Source organism: Gymnodraco acuticeps, unplaced genomic scaffold (genome assembly GCF_902827175.1).
Source record: "Gymnodraco acuticeps unplaced genomic scaffold, fGymAcu1.1, whole genome shotgun sequence".
NCBI lineage: Eukaryota > Metazoa > Chordata > Actinopteri > Perciformes > Bathydraconidae > Gymnodraco > Gymnodraco acuticeps.
The window spans coordinates 3,409,365-3,428,241 of NW_022989890.1; the positions used below are offsets into that span (position 1 = coordinate 3,409,365).

At 39.7% G+C, this 18,877-nt stretch overlaps 1 protein-coding gene across 2 annotated transcripts in view; it reads right to left on the minus strand.

Annotated features, from left to right (window-relative positions):
* Positions 1 to 3,201: 3,201 nt before the first annotated feature.
* The window catches only part of grik1a (glutamate receptor, ionotropic, kainate 1a), a 42,848-nt gene continuing 27,172 nt past the window's right edge, over positions 3,202 to 18,877 (minus strand). Inside the window, exons 13-17 of one of the 2 annotated variants that reach the window (XM_034200611.1) lie at positions 18,759 to 18,877; positions 16,606 to 16,823; positions 14,885 to 15,110; positions 7,010 to 7,260; positions 3,202 to 3,471 (exon numbers count right to left, since the gene is read on the minus strand). In XM_034200611.1, coding sequence (XP_034056502.1) covers positions 3,307 to 3,471; positions 7,010 to 7,260; positions 14,885 to 15,110; positions 16,606 to 16,823; positions 18,759 to 18,877 — 979 coding nt within the window. In that variant the 3' untranslated portion in view covers positions 3,202 to 3,306. The remainder of the gene's footprint in view (positions 3,472 to 7,009; positions 7,261 to 14,884; positions 15,111 to 16,605; positions 16,824 to 18,758) is intronic. The other variant, XM_034200620.1, reaches the window with a different exon arrangement.

The window sequence follows — 18,877 nt, forward strand, 5'->3', positions numbered from 1 at the left end:
AAAGACATATGGTGCTTTCCAATACCAATACTATTTAGCGTCCCATGTTACTTTATATGTCAAATTCAGTATGCCAAATGCTGATTTAGTTCTGGGTGTATTGCTTTTACATGGTATTGATTCGTTTTTCAATGTAATCCAAACATAAAACTTGAGATATGGGCTTCACAATGTACCCTTCATCTGTTTTGTTTATAGGCTGAACGTGCATGACAAGCATTCACAATAGGCCAAACACATCATAATACTCACCTGACCTTAAGCCTTTGAGTATGGCTAAAAAAAAAAAAAGATTAAGTCCTGTTTTCTCACATTGTTAGGTCTCAGGGTTTCCTCATATTCTGATTAAGTGCAATTTTCTGAAGTTTTATATGAGGCCAGTTCACCTACACACCACCAGATGAGAGCATTGCCCCTGAATTATATACAGCTAGGCTTTTCCACAGTAGAGAAAGAGAAACCCATGAGACCAACAGAGAGAGAGATAAATGATGCTCTGCTCCTCTCAAAGCCCTCCTCCTCGTTTGTCTTCATTGACAGGCTGTTGACACAGACCTGCCTTATCAGCCCCAGAGACTGTTCATCTCATTGTGATGGATGGGACCCACTCAAACGTCTGCCACTCTTTTATCTTAGAGACATAGTTTGGATTGAAGTCTTCTTCATGTACAGTTGAGAGCCTTGAGTAGTGATACTTAAAACCATACTTGACAGGTTTTATATGAAAGGTATAAGATATGAGGCACAAGTCTGAAGTGCTTCCTAATGTTTTTCTATAATGCAGTTGGTTTTACAGAACATATTGTCTAAAAGTAGCCATTCTGAGTTTTCTGTGCTTTATTGACCTTTCCTGGACGCTCATTTTGGACATGTTTAAATGTCAACAACAAGCTCTTTGAACTGTCTCTTCATCTAAATGTTCTCTCAATCTCTTTCTGATAATCTGTGCAAGAGGTATAGAAGTTATAGATCATAATCTCTGACCTTCTTACTGACGGCACAAACAGACAGATGCCACAATCCCGTTATCTCTCTCCATTTCTTTTTCACCTCTTCCACTACCACCAAGGTTGGGGGCTCTGCGTTTCACGATCATTAAGACAAACAAACGTTTCTGATGGAGGAACAAACAGGGACAAAAAGACAGGTGAAGACAGAAATATTGTCTAACTGCACAACATTGTTCAGGTGAGGTCATCTGATGATGAAAAGGACGAGCGTCCTGCTCAGCAGTGCAGATTGCAAAACCAGAGGAGTAATCCACGGCTTCCACGGATTAGATAATGATAAAAAAAATACTGCCTTTGGTTTTGATTAAGAATTATGGGGTTAGGAGATTAGAGACACTGACATTGGACTGAGGGAGCCCAATCCCAGAATTAATCTGAATACCAAAAAGGAGAAAACTCATTACATGGAGAGATTAAGAAAACTCGGTTCAATTCTCTCAGGACGCATTTAAACCAGCGCACACCATGCACCTAGAGAAATGTCAAAACAAAACCTCTGACTCGAGTCATTTATAAAGAATTTGGATCCATTTGTTGCTCTTTCTTGTTGGAAATGTCATTGCATTAGCTGGTAAATGTTAGGTCAGTTTTGAGTGTCCTGACATTATTGATAATGAATTGTGTTAAGCGCGTAGGGTGCTTCAATAACATTTGATCTATTCCACACTATTTGGCAGTAGAGTTGTTTGTATTTCTTTCTTGATTCTGGTTGTACTGATGGTAGTGTTTCAAGAAAAAGGCAAGAATACTGAAATGCCGACTTCAATAAGCTTTTCCAAAAAACACACAGTAGTACACTTCAAGTCCACTGACAGAGTACAAGGCAGGTACACACTCAGACGTTAAGAGTAAAGCGGCAGAGGAAGTAGATGCTGATAGAGAGAAAAGATTAAAAGGGGTTTGGCATGATGTGCCAGAGAGACAACGCTCTCTGACCTTTCACTGATTCAATGATTTGACCCTAAAGTCAGTTTACAGAGGACAGAAACAATCCTGATGATACGGAGGAGATCTTAATGTAGCAGAACACAATGCAAATGAGGAAGATGTACAGGACTTGTCAAGGAACAACGTAATTGATTCCTTTCTGTATTCATGCTGCAGAGAGGTAATTACGCTCCAGCTGTTGAGAACATATCCATCCTTCATTCTGGTTGGAATTTGTAAAAAAAGAAAAAAGAATTTGATTTGTGTGTAGGCAGATTGGATTTGTGAATCACATCAAACACATTTAAATTAGGTTTTCATGAAACACATTTTCAGCAGCTATACATTCAACTTTTTTAAAAGTGTTTTAACAGTATGGAACCCACTTGTTCTTCCAAAATAAGGTTATTAATGTTAGTTAATTAATTAATTAACTAATCGCATGATAAATTATAATGAGCTTCAAATATTCCGGTAGGTAAACATTTACAGTAAGCATGTGGAGTATAGAGAGAAGCTTTTCACTTTATAAATACACACTTCTACTGAGATTCAATTCTGGGAGACGAAATATCCCTTAAGGCTTTCAAATGTCTACAACTGCAGACAGAGACAAATATTGAAAAATAAACTATTACTCCTAGGGGAACCAAAAAAAATGTCTTTGCCCTTCTAAGAATTTCACACATTGAAAAAGCTGCTTCTCATTTCACCTTTCCTTCTGCCCGTATTACAATCTTTCTCTGATGCAAAGAGGCCAATATTTCATGATCACAAGCATTTGACGGGCTGTGTGTTTGTGCGAGTATGTGTTCGGAATGGGGATTTGCTGTCTGCGATGTCGGTGCTTGAAGGGCATAAAACAGCAGGTGTGTTCCTTGCTTTCCTTAGAGGTCCTTATCTTTTTTCACTGGCCAGGGTTGGCTCAGCAATAGGCTCTGAAGATACTCTGCTGCCTGCCAGTAGGCACACAAGAGACACGTGCACAAACTGCTGCCAAGCATAAACAACAAGCATCAGTCATTGGTTTAAAAAATTCAAAAATCCTTTTACTCTGAAAGTCAGTGAAGTTGTCATACATTTACACAACAGGAGTATCTATAACGTGTGCAGTGAACTACAGCCATTAGGGAACAGAAATGTTGTTTTTTTAAACTATGAGGTTGTACTCGCCCGTTTTAACATTATTAATGTTGATACAAGGCCAAGACTTTGTTAACTAAATCTACAGTAGAATACTTAATGAATTATCCAGACACAGATGTGAAGAGGAAACAACTTTATATCATTCTCTGGCGAACAAATAATGGAGTGGAGAGCGATCAGTTATGAGTCTCTGATCCATTTCCATCCGTTAGCTTATCCAGGCTCACGTGCTGGAGTCCCGCCTCGCTCCTTCTCTCTTGGTGCGTTTGGGTTGACAGAGGACACAAACTGTCCTGGCTCCGCTCTGGGCTCTTGACCTCCTCCGGACGCCCTTGTAACACTGCAGGGAGGTTCCCAACTCCTCCATCAGGGCGCTAAAAGATACGCACTGCCAAAGAGAACAATAGTTAAAGGCCTGGGTTAAGACAACATTAAAGCTGATTTCCAATTAAAGGTCCCCTATTATACTGTTTATTCATTTATTATAGGTCTCAGATATATACAAAACATGTCTCTGAAGTGGGACGGGTGGCGCAGTGGTCTGTGCATCTGATCATCAGATCAAGGGGGGTGCTGGGGAACTCCAGTTCGAAACCAGCTCCTGCCGCAACTGCGTCAGGCCGTTGTGTCCTTGGGCAAGACACTTCACCCGGATTTGCTCCTGTGGGTAATGTCCACAGTACATGTATGATATCAATGTGTACTTGTAAAAGCGCCTCGATGACTTCGAGGCGTGAAGATGGACGGTGTGGCGCAGTGCGCTGTGCAATGATCATCAGATCAAGGGGTGAAACCCGCCGCTGCTGCGTCTGTAAAGCCGTTGTGTCCTTGGGCAAGACACTTCACCTGAACTTGCTCCTGTGGGTATTGTCCACAGTGACCATTGCATGTATACAAAATATGTGTAATGTGTATTTGTAAAGCGCTTTGAGCATCTGGAAAAGCGCTATAATAAATGTAAGGAATTATTATTATTAATTATGAAGTGTTTTGCTCGAAACACCAAACAGATCATTGTAGCATCCCATAATCCCCTCTGTTTCAGCCCTGTTTCTAAAGTGCTGATTCTCTGTCTGTTACTTTAGATGAAAATAAGGAGCCCCTCCCCACGCCCCTCTGAGAGAGATTTGGTTACAAAGAACTCAATGGTGCTCTAGGAGGAGATTCAGGTGATAAGGGGGGGGGGGGGGGGGGGGGGGGGGGGTTACCTTTGTTGGTTATTGGCCAATGGTTACACAAGACAAAACATCATTATGACATCATAAAGTGGCCAAAATCTGATCAGCTCATTTTCAGACAGGTTTTTATAGAAATGGATCAGGACAAAAAGAGAAGGGGTATTTTTTCCTGAAACTTTCGGAATCTCTTAACGTTGAAGGGACACATATTTATGTATAAAAGACATGAAAAAGTGGATTTTGCATAATAGGTGACCTTTAAAGCTGATTTCCAATAAAGTAAATGTGACCTTTGTGAACTTTGGCTGTTATTTTGAAGACTGTGTGATTACATTACAAAAAAGCTGGGGGGATTGTTAGATACAGAATTCATTGAAAGCTACACTTGTGTAAATGTAAACCTAAGGTAAGAATATTTGACTAAGATGTGCAGAAGCTTGTCCACAGCTGAATGTGAGCAGACAGCCAATTACTGCAAATGAAAAGTAAAGTCTGACCAGGCAAACATCAGAAATAACAAAACACACATAAAACATTCTGTCAATCTGTCAAAAAGACTTGTAAACTCTGTTGTCTCACCATTAAATCCAATGACACAGAAAGGAGACGAAGGACAGTGTCTGTTGTGCAACAATGCAGGAAGTTGGATTCATATGGTAATCATTGGAAATAATCAAAGGCAAGGCCGTCTTATATGAGACGCCTCGGGCTTATTTGATTCTGCAGAATAACACATTGCACTGAACTCATTAATCTTCAATTACGTTTATTTGCCTTTTATTTTGTTCTCCTCCAGAGGCGGTGCTATCTACATTTATTTTGCAAATTATCACTCGCAGCACAAACTCATCCCATTTGTATCTGTTGGTCTTTGTTTCCAAGGACCGTAGAAGGACTTCCTCTTTCATCCTCTGGCTTTGCCTAAGGCTTCTCAAACCGATGTGGCTTCCTGCAGGGTTTCCCACGATTTCTTGGAACACTCAGAGGACAAAACCTACCTGGTATTAACCACAGACCTTAAAGACTGCAGAGGAGCGAAAAACACAGACTAAAATACATCTGTTTTTGAACTAGGTAGAACCCTGTTAAATCATAAATCATAATAACCTAATTTCAACTTAAAATAAATGTACCTGCACTATTAATATGTTTGCCACCTGGAAGTACCAAACAGTAACAACTCAATACAAATTAAACTATTGAATGTAAGTACACAAATGTTATACCCTTAAATAACATAACTTCCTCTTGTATGAGGGGATATCTTTTCTACAAGCTACTGAATATTTTCTTGGGGTTTGTGTTACTACTGTATGTTTCGGAGAGACATTAATCTTCCGATTAGATGACGATGTCAGTCTAGGAGAGCAGGGCCGACCTTGAAAGTCTGTTTTCCTCTGATTAATTTTTTAAATGTCCCGCAGTCAGCAGAAAATATTTAAAATATCAACTGTGCTTTTGGCTTTGGATCGGTGTCTTGGGACATCATAACTTTATTCCATCAATGTTATCCAAATTGTAACCATTCAAACCAGTCTACCGATGAGCCTAATGATGAGGAAAGTATCCAAAATAACTTTCCCTGTCTTTTGATTTCCCACAAGACATTTTGATAGCCCCTTAAGTACAACAATGCCCACTGAGACTTTGCTGAATGAAGTAAAATGTGTAGGCACTAGGCAGGCTTCATAAGTGCAAACTAGAAAGCAGCAGGGCAGCAGAGCTCCACACTAATTATATGAAACGTCACATTTTTCAAACCATCATGGACAATTAGAAAAAGAAAGAAATGTGCAAGCAGAAGGATCAGGTATGGGAGGTAAAGTGGTAATTGGGATTGGCTGACACAGGTGCAGATAAACTGGGGTGTTTTCAGTCGGGGGCAGAGAGAAGGACGCCTCGTTACAAACCTATTGTCTAGAGTGTCTATGTGTAGTGAATGTGCTGCCATGGCTACTCTGTATCATCCCCCAGTAGCCTGCCGCTCTCCAGATCAGTGGATAAGGAGGTGCCGGAGGAGGAGGTGGAGCCGCGGCGCTGGAACTGACGGGACTGCACCCCGTAAAAGAAACAGAAGGCCTGACCCGAGCATGCAAAGAAAGAAAAGGAATGGAAGAAAGAACACAGAAGAGATCAAATGATACATGTTAAAACAAGGACGAGGTGACAAAGAAAATAAAAAAGCTAAATAATAAATACACAAAAGCAAGGCAAAGTAAAATAAAGTTATCATGTGAATATTATTGCTTTCATAACAGTGTGGAAAGTGATAGCATTGTCCACAAAAAAAGATTGAACAATGAACAGATAGAAGACGCAACCCAAAACAGCAATTGAGTTTCAGGCATTAAATGGTACTAACGGGATGAATGATATGTGTTCATATATGTAAGGCATATTGGCACATTCAATTCATGTAGTTGCTTTTAGTTTAAGACTTTTAGTTTAAGAAGTGTTGGACTGTCAGACACTGATTAGTCATAAATCCATCTTGTCACTTTCCTTTTGTTAACACTAGCAAGTGCAAATTTGATTTTGAGTGAATTAATTTTGATGGAGCAAACACCATCTAACAAGCACTTCCATAATTATAAAAAATACGAGTCAAAGACAAACTAAAAATAAATTCTTTCTTCAGTCTCTAAACATTTTTGTGCATAAATGTTATTTGTCTGACAATATTAATGGTTTTAAAGTTTCCGCACAGCAGAGTGTCACCCCTAAGCCTTTTCAACCCCCCCCCCTCACCTCCTCGATGTCTGCGTTCCTGCGAGCCTTGTAGATGAACTCTCCGATAGCCACGAACACAGAGAGCACCAGCCCAGCAGCCAGGACGATGAAGATGCCGCCGATGTTTTCCACGCCGAGAGCACTGGCTTCCTTGTTGTCCTCCTCTGGACATCCATTGCCCCTCCACCACTTCTCCTTCATCATATGCAGCTTCCCTTCCTCCTGCAGCTGGAGGATGGCAATGGTCACTTTATCCCTGTATGGGGACCCTGGAGAAGGCAAAGAGAGAATGAAGTGACAGAGCATAAACAATGATTAAAAATTGCCCTCGAGCAGCCCTTTGTTTACATTGTTTAAAAGAAACAAAAAGTATTTTCTACTGCGACCTTTTACAACAAGATCAGAATATACAGTCAGACAGGAAAAATGCATCTTCTTGTATCTTGAGGATACAAAAGTCCAGTATGCATTTGTAATATTTATTGTTATTCAAGAGGCATTTCGAGTAACATCACAAGCTTCAAGCAGACCAGCGATCAGAAGACTGCAGGAGACATGGAGACATGGAGTTGAAGGTATTCAACCACTTGTAATAGATGTAAGAAGGAGTCTCTGTGCTGTGGAAAACAGCATCACAAACAACTATAGAAGTGATGGGGTAACAAAAGAAGGAACATTAAGCCATCATTGGATCCCGTGCACTTTCCCTACCGGCTAGATTTTGGATTTGTGGTTTAGTTTTAATGCCATATCACCTGCCATGCCATGCATTGGCTTCACCAATGAACGCTTACATGTAGGTACACTCTAAAAACGAATTCAGGCGACCTTTCACCTCCACTTAATTAAATGCATGGTTGCAAGATAAACATGTGAGTTAATTGATTTAGATCAGGGGTGCCCACACCTTTTTGGCTGGTGAGCTACTTTTGAAATGACCAGCTCACTGAGGTCTACCAACCAAAAATAAAATTGCAAGGGTTGCTGAATAACACGTTTTATTTATACATGGGATAACTACAATAGGGCTGCAACAAACGACTCATTTGATAATCGATTAATCTATCGATTAATCGACTATTCGGACTATTACTGTATGCCTTGCACAATTTCTCAAACGCTCTTATTTAGCCATCAACTTTTAGATTTAGCTTGAGGTTGTTTTAGGCATGTGGAAACTAGCAATGAAGACAATAAAGATGAATACTTGATTCAAAAATACATATATTATTAAATTAACTTAAATTGTTTACAAAACTAACATTGCTTTTTATTTAAATTAAATAAATAATATTTCACATCAAAAGAAACAACAGTGATAACAAATCGTTTTAAATAATCTGATGACAGAACTGTAAACAGAATAGCTGAAACTTTAACAAACTAAATAACTCAGTTTCTTCTAATCATTAACCCATGTTTGTATAATGTAGTTAACTCCGTGTGTTGCTGCTAGCATACATAACACCTGACGTGGAAAAGTTACTCGTGGATGGGGCTACAGAGCTACTAGAAAGACAGTCGAACCCGGTGCATTCCTCCGTCTGGATGTGGAGCACTTTTGCTAAATGTTTAGAAAAATTGCTCGTGTTACCGCCCTCACATGCTGAACTCTCTTGACAACGAGCATTGTCCACCTCAAGACGGGTAACATTTAACCACACCTTGGAGCGATTCTCTCCGCCATCTCCTCCGTGTGTTGCTGCCATAGACTGTATATAAATGTAGCAGCTGCGTGTGTAAACTGCCCCGCCCCCCTCGCACACAGACGGGGGAGAGAGAGATCTCGTCTCGATTGGAGAGATCAAAAATACACCGACCATAGACACATTTGTTTGTCTTTTTGCATGTTAGAAACGAGTTGGCGACACTAAGACTGCGAGATAATGTTTGTGTAGCAATAATACATGACCTTTCTCTTTCTCAACTCGCTACTCGGAGGGAAGTCGCTGTCATATGCCTTGTGAACACTCCGATAATGCCTCCCCACGTTACCTTTCTTTGGCAGAGCGACGCTTGCTTTACAAATAAGACAAATAACCTTTGAATGTGACATCACAACAAAATATTCTTCCTCCCATTCTGGGTGGAAGTGGTATGTCTTTAGCTTTTTGCTCGGTCCCGCACTCATTTTGTTGTTTGTCTCTTGTTTGTCTCTTTAACTTAATTTGAGTTTCCCCGGCACTTGACTGATTTTGTATCGCTTTGCATTCTGGGTTAACAGACTGGAAAGCGATAGGTCGCTTTTTCTGTCAATCAAGTAAACTCCTGAATTAAGTGGCAGGGAGGCCAAGGGAGGAGGGATCAAAACCTGTTTTGTCTATTTTAATGGAGCTGGATTTTTTTTTTATGAATAACTCGCGATCTACCAGCATTGTCCCCGCGGTCGACGTACTGGGCACCTCTGATTTAGATAAACATTTTAAGTTGCAAACATTAATTTATAAGTTGTGTTGACGTAATAATGTTGATAATTACATCAACTTAATATTGTGTGTAATTTGAACTCGGATTCCTGCGTTAATTGACTTAAAACTAAATTCAAGTTGTATTAAGTAATGCAATTGGCTTGATAACTTAATTGTTCTACACCTTGAGTTAAGGATTTCAAGTCCACTCCCACTTAACATTCCTGGACAAGTTCCGACAGTTAAGACAAATAGAAATATACAAAAGACATTTTAAGGTGAGTGTCATCTTTTGTCATTCAAATACCGTAGCCTTGTTGTTGCAAATTGCTGTTTGACCAAAATAAGCAGCCTTTGAACTGTGAATAGTTCTGTGAGAGGATACAAAGTAGTAGAGGCTACTGTGAGAGTAAAAATACTTTGGGTACTATTGTGATATCGCTTTTTATTAAAAATGAATCTCGTGAAGCAGATCAAGGACATGCTTCTTGAGGTAGGATCGTTATTTAGAGTTGTCATTGAAATGCAAGTTGTTGGCATGTCACCCATTCAGAATATATTCATTTAGGTAATTTCTCTTGTTTTCCTTTTTCAAAAATAGCACAATGCAATTGAAGTACGCAGAGAACTATAGCCATCCGCTGCCTTGTCGTGTACCTTGGAGAAAAGGAAGAGGACCTTTTCAAGGAGTTTAGCGGCGTAATTAAAAATCTTGAAATAAAATAAAATCCATGGGCAGAGTGTAAAAACACAGGACAAAAGCACTGCTCTCTGTCAGTTACATTTTGAAACATATTGCACTTTTGGCCACACCCCAATCAATAATATCTTAGCAACGTTCAGCATGGATAGGTGTTGACAGCAATGGCATGGGAAAAGGATTGTATACAATTTGAAAAGTGGCTTCTGCTCTTCACTTAACCAGTTCAAATATTGTATGGAACCTGCGAAAAAGATGAGAAGGTACAGTAAAATGTATCTACAAAATCTTTCCACATGCATTTAAACACTCGGCAAAGTACTCAAAAGCACCTCTGTGTGTCTTCAGGACCACATTGCCATGACGACACACACATGCAGACTCAATAGGTGAAAACAATACCAGCGTTGCGTTAGCAGCTGGTAATAATGGCTCTGAATTCGCTAAGAGTGACAGTTTAAAAAGTATGCAATTACCTAATTCATTATCTCTTATGCGCTAACCTATTATTTAATGTGCTTCAAAAGGACATGAATATCGCCTTCATCAGTGACCGGTCCACCCCAGGATCTGACCATACGATGGCAACCATCGTGGTCGAGGGAAACAAATGAATGAGCATTCTGCGTTAAATGTGTTCATACTGTTTGAAATAATGACTGTCGGCAGTGTAAACATCTTTGTTACATCTTTTGTAAAATGGATGTGTGTGATCTGCAGATTGTTGGCCATTGAGAGTTTGTTTCTGTAGTTTTACAACAACTTTACAGATTTTACATATTTGGCACTGGTTTTAAATATGCAAAGGCCTCTAACTTCGTTGTGATGGCAGCATTTATTTACTGTGTCCCCATGTCCCATGGTAATATGGCTAATGTGTTTATTTATTATTTGTGGGGCAATTTAAATTTGTGTTATTTATCTTTTTTTTCAAGATTTAAATGAAGTTCAGCGCAAGTTCTTTCAGGAAGACTGGGTGTAAATACATTCACTCCGCAGCAGCATATAATCAGCTCATCACAGGCATTCTCTTTAACCTATTACATTTCACCTCATTCTCCAGCAGCCAATCAACGTGCTGCAGCCGAACTATAAAATGGTTCTCCTCTCTCCTGCAGTCAGCTGTGATTTCAGGTGTTCATGCACCTTATCATAATGTATGGCATGTGTCAATAAATGTTCAAACAAAAATGAATTCTGATTGAAACATCATGTGTTGAAATAAACAATAAAAAATAAAAAATGAATTGCCTCATATTTTTGTTGTGGAATCAATTAATTTCTTTCTTTAAAGGCAAAAACATGAAAAAGCTAAGAAAAAAAACTATTGAATACAATATATTTGGAGCAACTTCATTTATAAATAGTTGTCAACTTAAAAACGTGTGTTCATAATGATGGTAATTAAGTACATACAACTTAAAATTCCTTTTAAATCATGTGGTAAAACAAGTTGGAACAACTTAATTTTTTGAGTAATCAACTTAAAAACTTGTATCCCGAATGAGGGTAATTAAGTACATACAACTTAAAATTCCTTTTAAATTATGTGGTAAAACAAGTCGGAACAACTTAATCTTTTGAGTAATCAACTTGTTTATGCTACCAATTATTAAGTAAGTGGAAATTAAAAACACCTCTGATTGTAGAGGAAAAGCCTTCTCCCCTAACTCAAATAACTTTGTTGCTTTAAGACAATTTCATTAGAAGTTGTCTTAACTCAATAAACATCGATGCAAACTGTTGCGTTGATTTTCTTTGTTCAGCCAAGGCATTTGTTTTTAGAGTGTATGTTTCTCTTAGTGTCATAGATGGAAAGTCATCCAAGTTGCACGCCCTAATATGTTGCTGGAACATGAAACATGTCTTCCTTCTTCCACCATCATAGAGACACATGATGTGGGCTGGACGACCTGCAGCTGGATGAGCGAGCCAAGTTAGTGTTTTTGGAATAACATCTGGTATTTTGCCATCTGCAGTTCTACGCTCACGCTGCATATCCTCTGTGGTGGCCGTCATTATATCTGACACAGTGGTGTTCAGGGTGAGAGCAGCAGACAGCCCTCCTCTCTACACACACATCAGGAAGGTTGGCTTGCTGGTGTGGGCGAAACTTGGGTCTCCTGTGGAGGTGAATCAAACTACGTGAATAATTGGCATGCCTCCTTCAAGTCTGCTTGAGGTCTACAGGTAGTGTTGGAGGTTGTTTCTGAGGGCTGCAAACTTTACAACCCCTTCTCCTGCTGCTTGGAGGAGAGCCTGCAACCTTTGAACTTTGGCTCTTGCTTATCATAGAATTTCACATGAGTAACATTTCGTAATGATTGTACTCACACTGTACCTTGATCTAGTGTATGTTGTAATAGTAATACTGTAAAAATAGGGCTGCACGGTATTGAAAAAAACTGACATCGCGATTTCCCCCCCCCCCTGCGGTATATATTGCGGTTTTTTTAACCTGTTAAACCCCAAAGTCCCGGCGGGTACTTTACTTTTTTTTTTCACGACAGTGTCTCAGGGGATCGTAATATTTAAGAACCTATTAATGTGTTATACCAGATTAACGGAAATAATCTCAGCTAACTGACGATACAAACCATTTTCACCAAAACAAAACACAAGTCTCATAAGAAGCATCTAAATGACCCCTGAGCGAAAAATGCTAACGCACTTTGGCACAGAACTCAAGATAAAAGTACCCTTATCGTAGCTGCACTTACAAGATATCCGATTAAAGCTGAGGTTCCACAGATTATTTAGGTATATACTATCATCACTGAGTGATCTGAACTCGGACAGGGGAAGCAAACACAGACATCACAACACGTACCTTTACGTAGCTTCTAGGGGAGATGTCTCACCGTAGCTGTCAATCTGATCAAAAGACGTGTTCAATGGCATTAAAACGAGAAAGAAAAAACGCGGCTGAATCGGTTAATCCATAAATTTTTAACGTCTCTGTATAAAAAAACGATTTAATTTATAATCCATAATTCCATTTGTATGTAAATATCGCAGAGCAAAAGTTAGCTGCTAATGGTAGCCACCAGAGTGGCTGCTGCTTTCGGTCTTGGCTATGCGGAAGTCTCACACACACACATTACCAAATAAGGACTGTGTGATTTCCCCTCGATTCCATTGGCTCTGACGGTCAGAAAGAGATGTCACATGTCAAAATCCAGCAAGGTGGACCAGAGATATGGAAAATCCACCCAAATGGCCCCAAAAGAGGGTTTTTTTGTGCTAAATCTGTCTAAAAAGGTCAAATATCACTTGTTTTGCATCAATCTTGATACAGAATGATTGTGATTGGTGGTTTGCTGTGCATGCAGGGGAAGTTCTACACACACCAACACATGAACAAATAAGGAGTGACGCGTAGCCAAAACCGGAAGCTGCATACACTCTGGTAGCTACCATTAGCAGCTAACTTTTGTGCTCCGATTTTTACATAAAAATGGAATTATGGATTATAAACAATTGCTTAAAAGCCACAGATACATTATCAACCTATGGATCAACCGATTCAGCCGCGTTTTTGCTTTCTCGTTTTAATGCCATTGAACACGTCTTTTGATCAGATTGACAGCTACGGTGAGACGATCTCCCGTAAAAGCTCCGTAAAAGGTACGTGTTGTGATGTCTGTGTTTGCTTCCCCTGTTGCGAGATCGGATCGCTTAGATACTATACTTAAATAATCTGTGGAGTCTCAGCTTTGATCGGATATATTGTATGTGCAGTTTCGTTAAGTAATAAGGGTATCTTTATTTTGAATTCTGTGCTAAAGTGCGTTAGCATTTTTTTTTTTAAATGAATAAAACCGCACGTCCCTGCGGTGTGAATACCGCGCATGGCATACCGCGGTTATCGCCATGACACGGTATATCGTTCAGCCCTATGTAAAAGTATCCATTTATGATTCCATCTCTTATCTAAGAATAGAGCTGAAGAGGCTTTAATTGCTATGTAATAATTTACGGTATATCATTTTCATAGATACTGACAGCCAGCCAACATCTCATGGTGATGACACAAATGTATTGTAATGTTGTTTTGCCCCTACATATAAATGTATTCCCTGTACTTGCCAGCTTATGCAGGTGTGGAGGATATTCTTGGCTGACAGGTTGTGCTCAGTAACTACCACAGTTTAAAAGGAATATTTTAACTAGGGCTACATTTTTTTAACATCTCAAGAGGAAAAGAGAAAAACACAAGATGTTAAGCACTGCTAAAGTAAATATCCGACTGCAAACACGGTCCAGAAGGTTGACTTGCTTCCAGTTTAAGCTTTCACGCCAAAATACTGGCCTCAAACCTCACATGGGCATTTGCAGTGATCGGTTGGCAGAGCTTAGGGATAGAAGGACATTTGCATGTGGAAAATACAGCACAGAAAGATTGCACTTTAAAAATGAAAATGCAAATTGGAGATAAACTGAGTAAGAGTTAAAAGCATCAATTTGCAGAGATTGTAGGAAATTATCTTCCATCAACCAAACATGTTAAAAGGCCTTTCATTTTTTACATTTTCAGAGTTATGAATGTGATTTATGGACAGTATATACTTTGCCATGGCTTGTTGGAACTATCTAGATGTAAGCAGTCTACTATAAAGAACAAGCAATGAAGGCCAGCGAGTGTTGCTGATTTAAAATAACCTTAACTCATGTTGGGCTCATATAAATAAATATGAGGTTTTCCGAAAATGACGACTGTTACAACACATTCAAAAACATCCTTTTCCTACGTTACAATATTTATTCTTCTTTACATGTTCTTACCTATAGGGGTTCCCACTCCGTAGCCCTTGGAGTCGATGAGACCTCCGATCTGTGTGAGGTTGCAGTTTCTCTGGCTGATGTACTCAATGCTGGTGGACTCCATCAACATGGCGTAGTCGGTGGTCAGGACCCGGGTGATGCCTTCTTTGTTGTTCTTAACCAATGCAGTGTTCTTCCTGCTGCTCATAAACGCCCACATCTTCTCATAGGTGGAGATCTTAGATTTCTGCCAAAGGAGCCAAACACGCCAAAGTTGTTAAGAAGTGCAATATTTATTTTCTTTATGTGTGTTTGTGGCAGCCCAAATGTACTATACACTATACATGTACTAAACTATATATCAAAAACTATTAATAATAATAATACACTTTATTTGTATAGCACCTTTCATGCATAAAGCAGCCCTAACAAAAAGCTTTACAGAACAAGATAAAACATCTACAGTGATCCTAATAAAATTCCCTTGAATTAAAGCTGACAAGAAATTAAAATAGGTTAAAATGAAACAATTTAAAAAAGAAAATTGTATCGTATTTTACAGTAGTATTGTAAAATTACATACAAGTTAGCGGGATGTGCAGCACTTTTGTGCTTTTGTTCTTTTGTGTGTGTTTCTCCTTGCTCAGTCAGAGAAAATGGGACAGCTGTGTACTAAATCTCCTCCAGCTGATTCAATTTGTTCGAGCCATCAACACAGCCTGCCTTCTATCCAGGCAGCCGTAATCACTGGCTGCAATCTGGGAGGATAAAGCGCTGCATGGATCACCCCCGCTGAGCCACCAGGAAGCTGGTGGGGGCGGGGGGCGGGGGGCGGGGGAGGAAGTGACAGTCCTGTCTGTGGACTCTCGATTGAGTGAAACATTATATAATACAAACTAACAAGTGAACATATGTTAAACTACAACACTGACACATAAGTAGACATAAGTAGTCTTAATAGGCATCATTTCCACTTCCCATCAAACATCTCAATGCATCAAACTTGCTTTAATTGCACCAAATGCAAATATTTGTTCTCTCTGCCTTTCAGATGTGTTCTTTTCCCTGGGATAATTGGCAGAGATACAGGATGATAGTTGAGAAACTGAGGAAACCCTCACGAGTCTGATTATATGGAAGTGAAGGTACTGTACCGCTGCTTCATAAAGTAGGACAAGGATAACAGAATATAAACTGTTTTGGGAATTCATCCAACTGCAAAGACATGAGCAAACTTTATTGAGAATATTGTCTCCAGTTGTTGTTATTTGGAACTAACCTGCGCCATTTGCTGATAATTAAAAGTCTCAAAGTAACATTTCTTTTCTTTTCTTCCTACATTTGTGTCTAATTTAAAAAAGGTATTTTTGCTTAAGATAAATCAATAAAGACAGATGATGGATGAACTGTATTTTGCATGTTTATAGTTTTACTAAAATACTCAAATGTATTGAAGAAGGCAATATTCCAAATAGGGATTATATGAATTTAAATCAGGGAGTGTAATACACACGAGGGCTTTTTATGACATCTGATGAAGTTGTTTTCTTTGAAGATTATATTTTTGGCATGTTTACCTTGCGCACAGTTTGACAGTGAGTAGGTAGACAGAAGGGAGTGTGCCATGCATGCAATACTTCTGCAATGTGTATAATGTAGTGTTAGGGGATATATGACTTGACATGAACTTTTTTTTAAAACAGGCTGTGAAAGTTAACAAGCTCATTTAGAGCCCTTTGCACCTTGAAGAAGGTCATGGTTGATCCGTCTCTCACTGCCCCGTACTCAATCCTGGTCTGCTTCGCCAGGTCGTCTGCCGAGTCGATCGGAGCGTCCATTCGCTCCACCGTGAGGAACGCAGCCAAGTTGGCCGTGTAGGAGGAAATTATGATTAAGGTAAAGAACCACCAGATACCCCCGACTATACGAGTGGACAGAGCCTTGGGCATTAGCTCCGAGCCTGGAAAGGGACAAATTAAAAATAAAAGTAGCTTCAATTGGATTTTCTACTGAACCCTAAATGATAAATGGTGCAGCTCTTCATACAGTATGTTATGTTCTCACACTGCACTATTTCAGTCTAAAAACAAATAGATCACTGTGAACAAACACACATAATAGAACAAAATGGTACAGCTTAGATAAAGTAAATGTCACAGACAAAAGATACTAAAAATGAGGGAACACAACATGCCCAAAATGTAATGAAACATCAAACTGTAGAAGCAGAATGAGCACTGTTCTTTATCTATTCCTGTCTGTGCAGAGAAAAGAGGAAATGAAAACACATAAATGTGATGGAAGAATACATTGTGGATGTTTTCTTAACAACACTTTTAGAGTCAAATCTTTTCTGGAGGGTTGGTTTAAGTGCCATGTATCTAAGGAAGCAGTAACTTTCAGGCACAGCATCCCACAAACAGCCCAAGGCTTCCATTAACCACCAAACAGCAAGGTTACACACACATAGGCAACAGAAATAAACCATAACGTAAAAGCATCTCTGCCTTTAATACAACGTGTTCTGGTTTTTCTCTCCTGTTATCACTATCGTTGCATTTCTGAAGCAGAATTACAACATTTCATCTGCATCCCCGTGTTATTGTGGACTGCTGCTGTGAAGTTAGTTTGTTGGCTGTCCAATCGAGCACGTCGGATTTATCCTGCTCAAATCTCCAGCCTAGAGGGAGGTCAAGTCCCCATGAAGTGCAACATGATTGGTATTACAGGGCATGGTAGCAATTAATGCGGCACTGGATCCTGGGCTATGTGGAAAGCACATTCGCAGCAAAAGGGAGGCAAATATTGATGTTTTGAATTAAACAGCTTAGAGGAGAGTTGAAAGTGTCAGAACAGTAACGGCTGTGCAGGGAGCTCAGACAGATCTACAGTACGGGATTTTTCAGCCTTTGCTATTCATAAATGTTGTGTTTCTGACAACCTGAAAAATAGGTTACGTCCATATTCAATCTCCTTTTAGTCTTAATGTGGTCTCGATAGATCTGTTATTTATGGGGCGGTGGTGGCGAAGTCGATAGGGACTTGGCTTGGCAACTGGAAGGTCACCAGTTCAAGTCCCGGCAAGACCAAGTGCTATCGAGGTGTCCCTGAGCAAGGCACCGTTCCCCACACTGCTCCCCGGGCGCCGTTCAAAATGGCAGCACACTGCTCCTAACACTAGGATGGGTCAAATGCAGAGAAACAATTTCCCCACGAGGGATTAATAAAAGTCCATCTTAATTTAGCTGTTATTTTAGCTGCTAAATAAATCAAATCAAACTTTGTGTACGTAGCACTTTTCATGCACAAAGTGCTTCACAAACCCAACACATAGACAATGTACAGATACATTGTTTATACTGTAGATCTGTTTAAGGAACTGCCTGCAATACTTTACTATGTTCAGCAGCTTGTGACTTATTCTGTCTCTCTGCAGTTTGATATCGGGTTAGCTAGCGCACAGAGGGCTTTTATCAAAGCTTTTCAGCTAAATTGTTTGTAGCCTTTATTTAACCAGGTGAAAGCCCCTTGAGATCAAAAGATCTCTTTTTCAAGGGTGACCTGTAAATACAGCTGCAACTGTAAAAAGCTGACGAGAGTTAACCGGAAAAATCTAGACAGGGAAGTTGTCAGCACGAAAAAACTAATTAGCTCGAAAAAAATAAGATTATTCCTGGTCCATGCTGTATAGGAGCACCCAGGACTGGTATTTGTTAAGAAAAAGCAGCACCAGTTGTTTCAGCTGTGTATGAACATTTTCAATTTCATACGACAATCCGAAAGCGTCATTGTAATTTGGAGAATATCTTGTAGCAAGCCCTTCCACACAGAAGTAGCCCTTTGATCCATTCTTTGCATACAAATATTAGTTGTGATTGCTTCAACTGTAAGCTACCTTGCCGCATGAGAGCTCCAACGCCGAACCAGAAACTGTTGAGTAAAGTGAAGTTGTTCTGTATGAGAGTGGAGGACGGGTTGCATGGATGTGGGTTGTACCATTCGTACGGAGTAAAC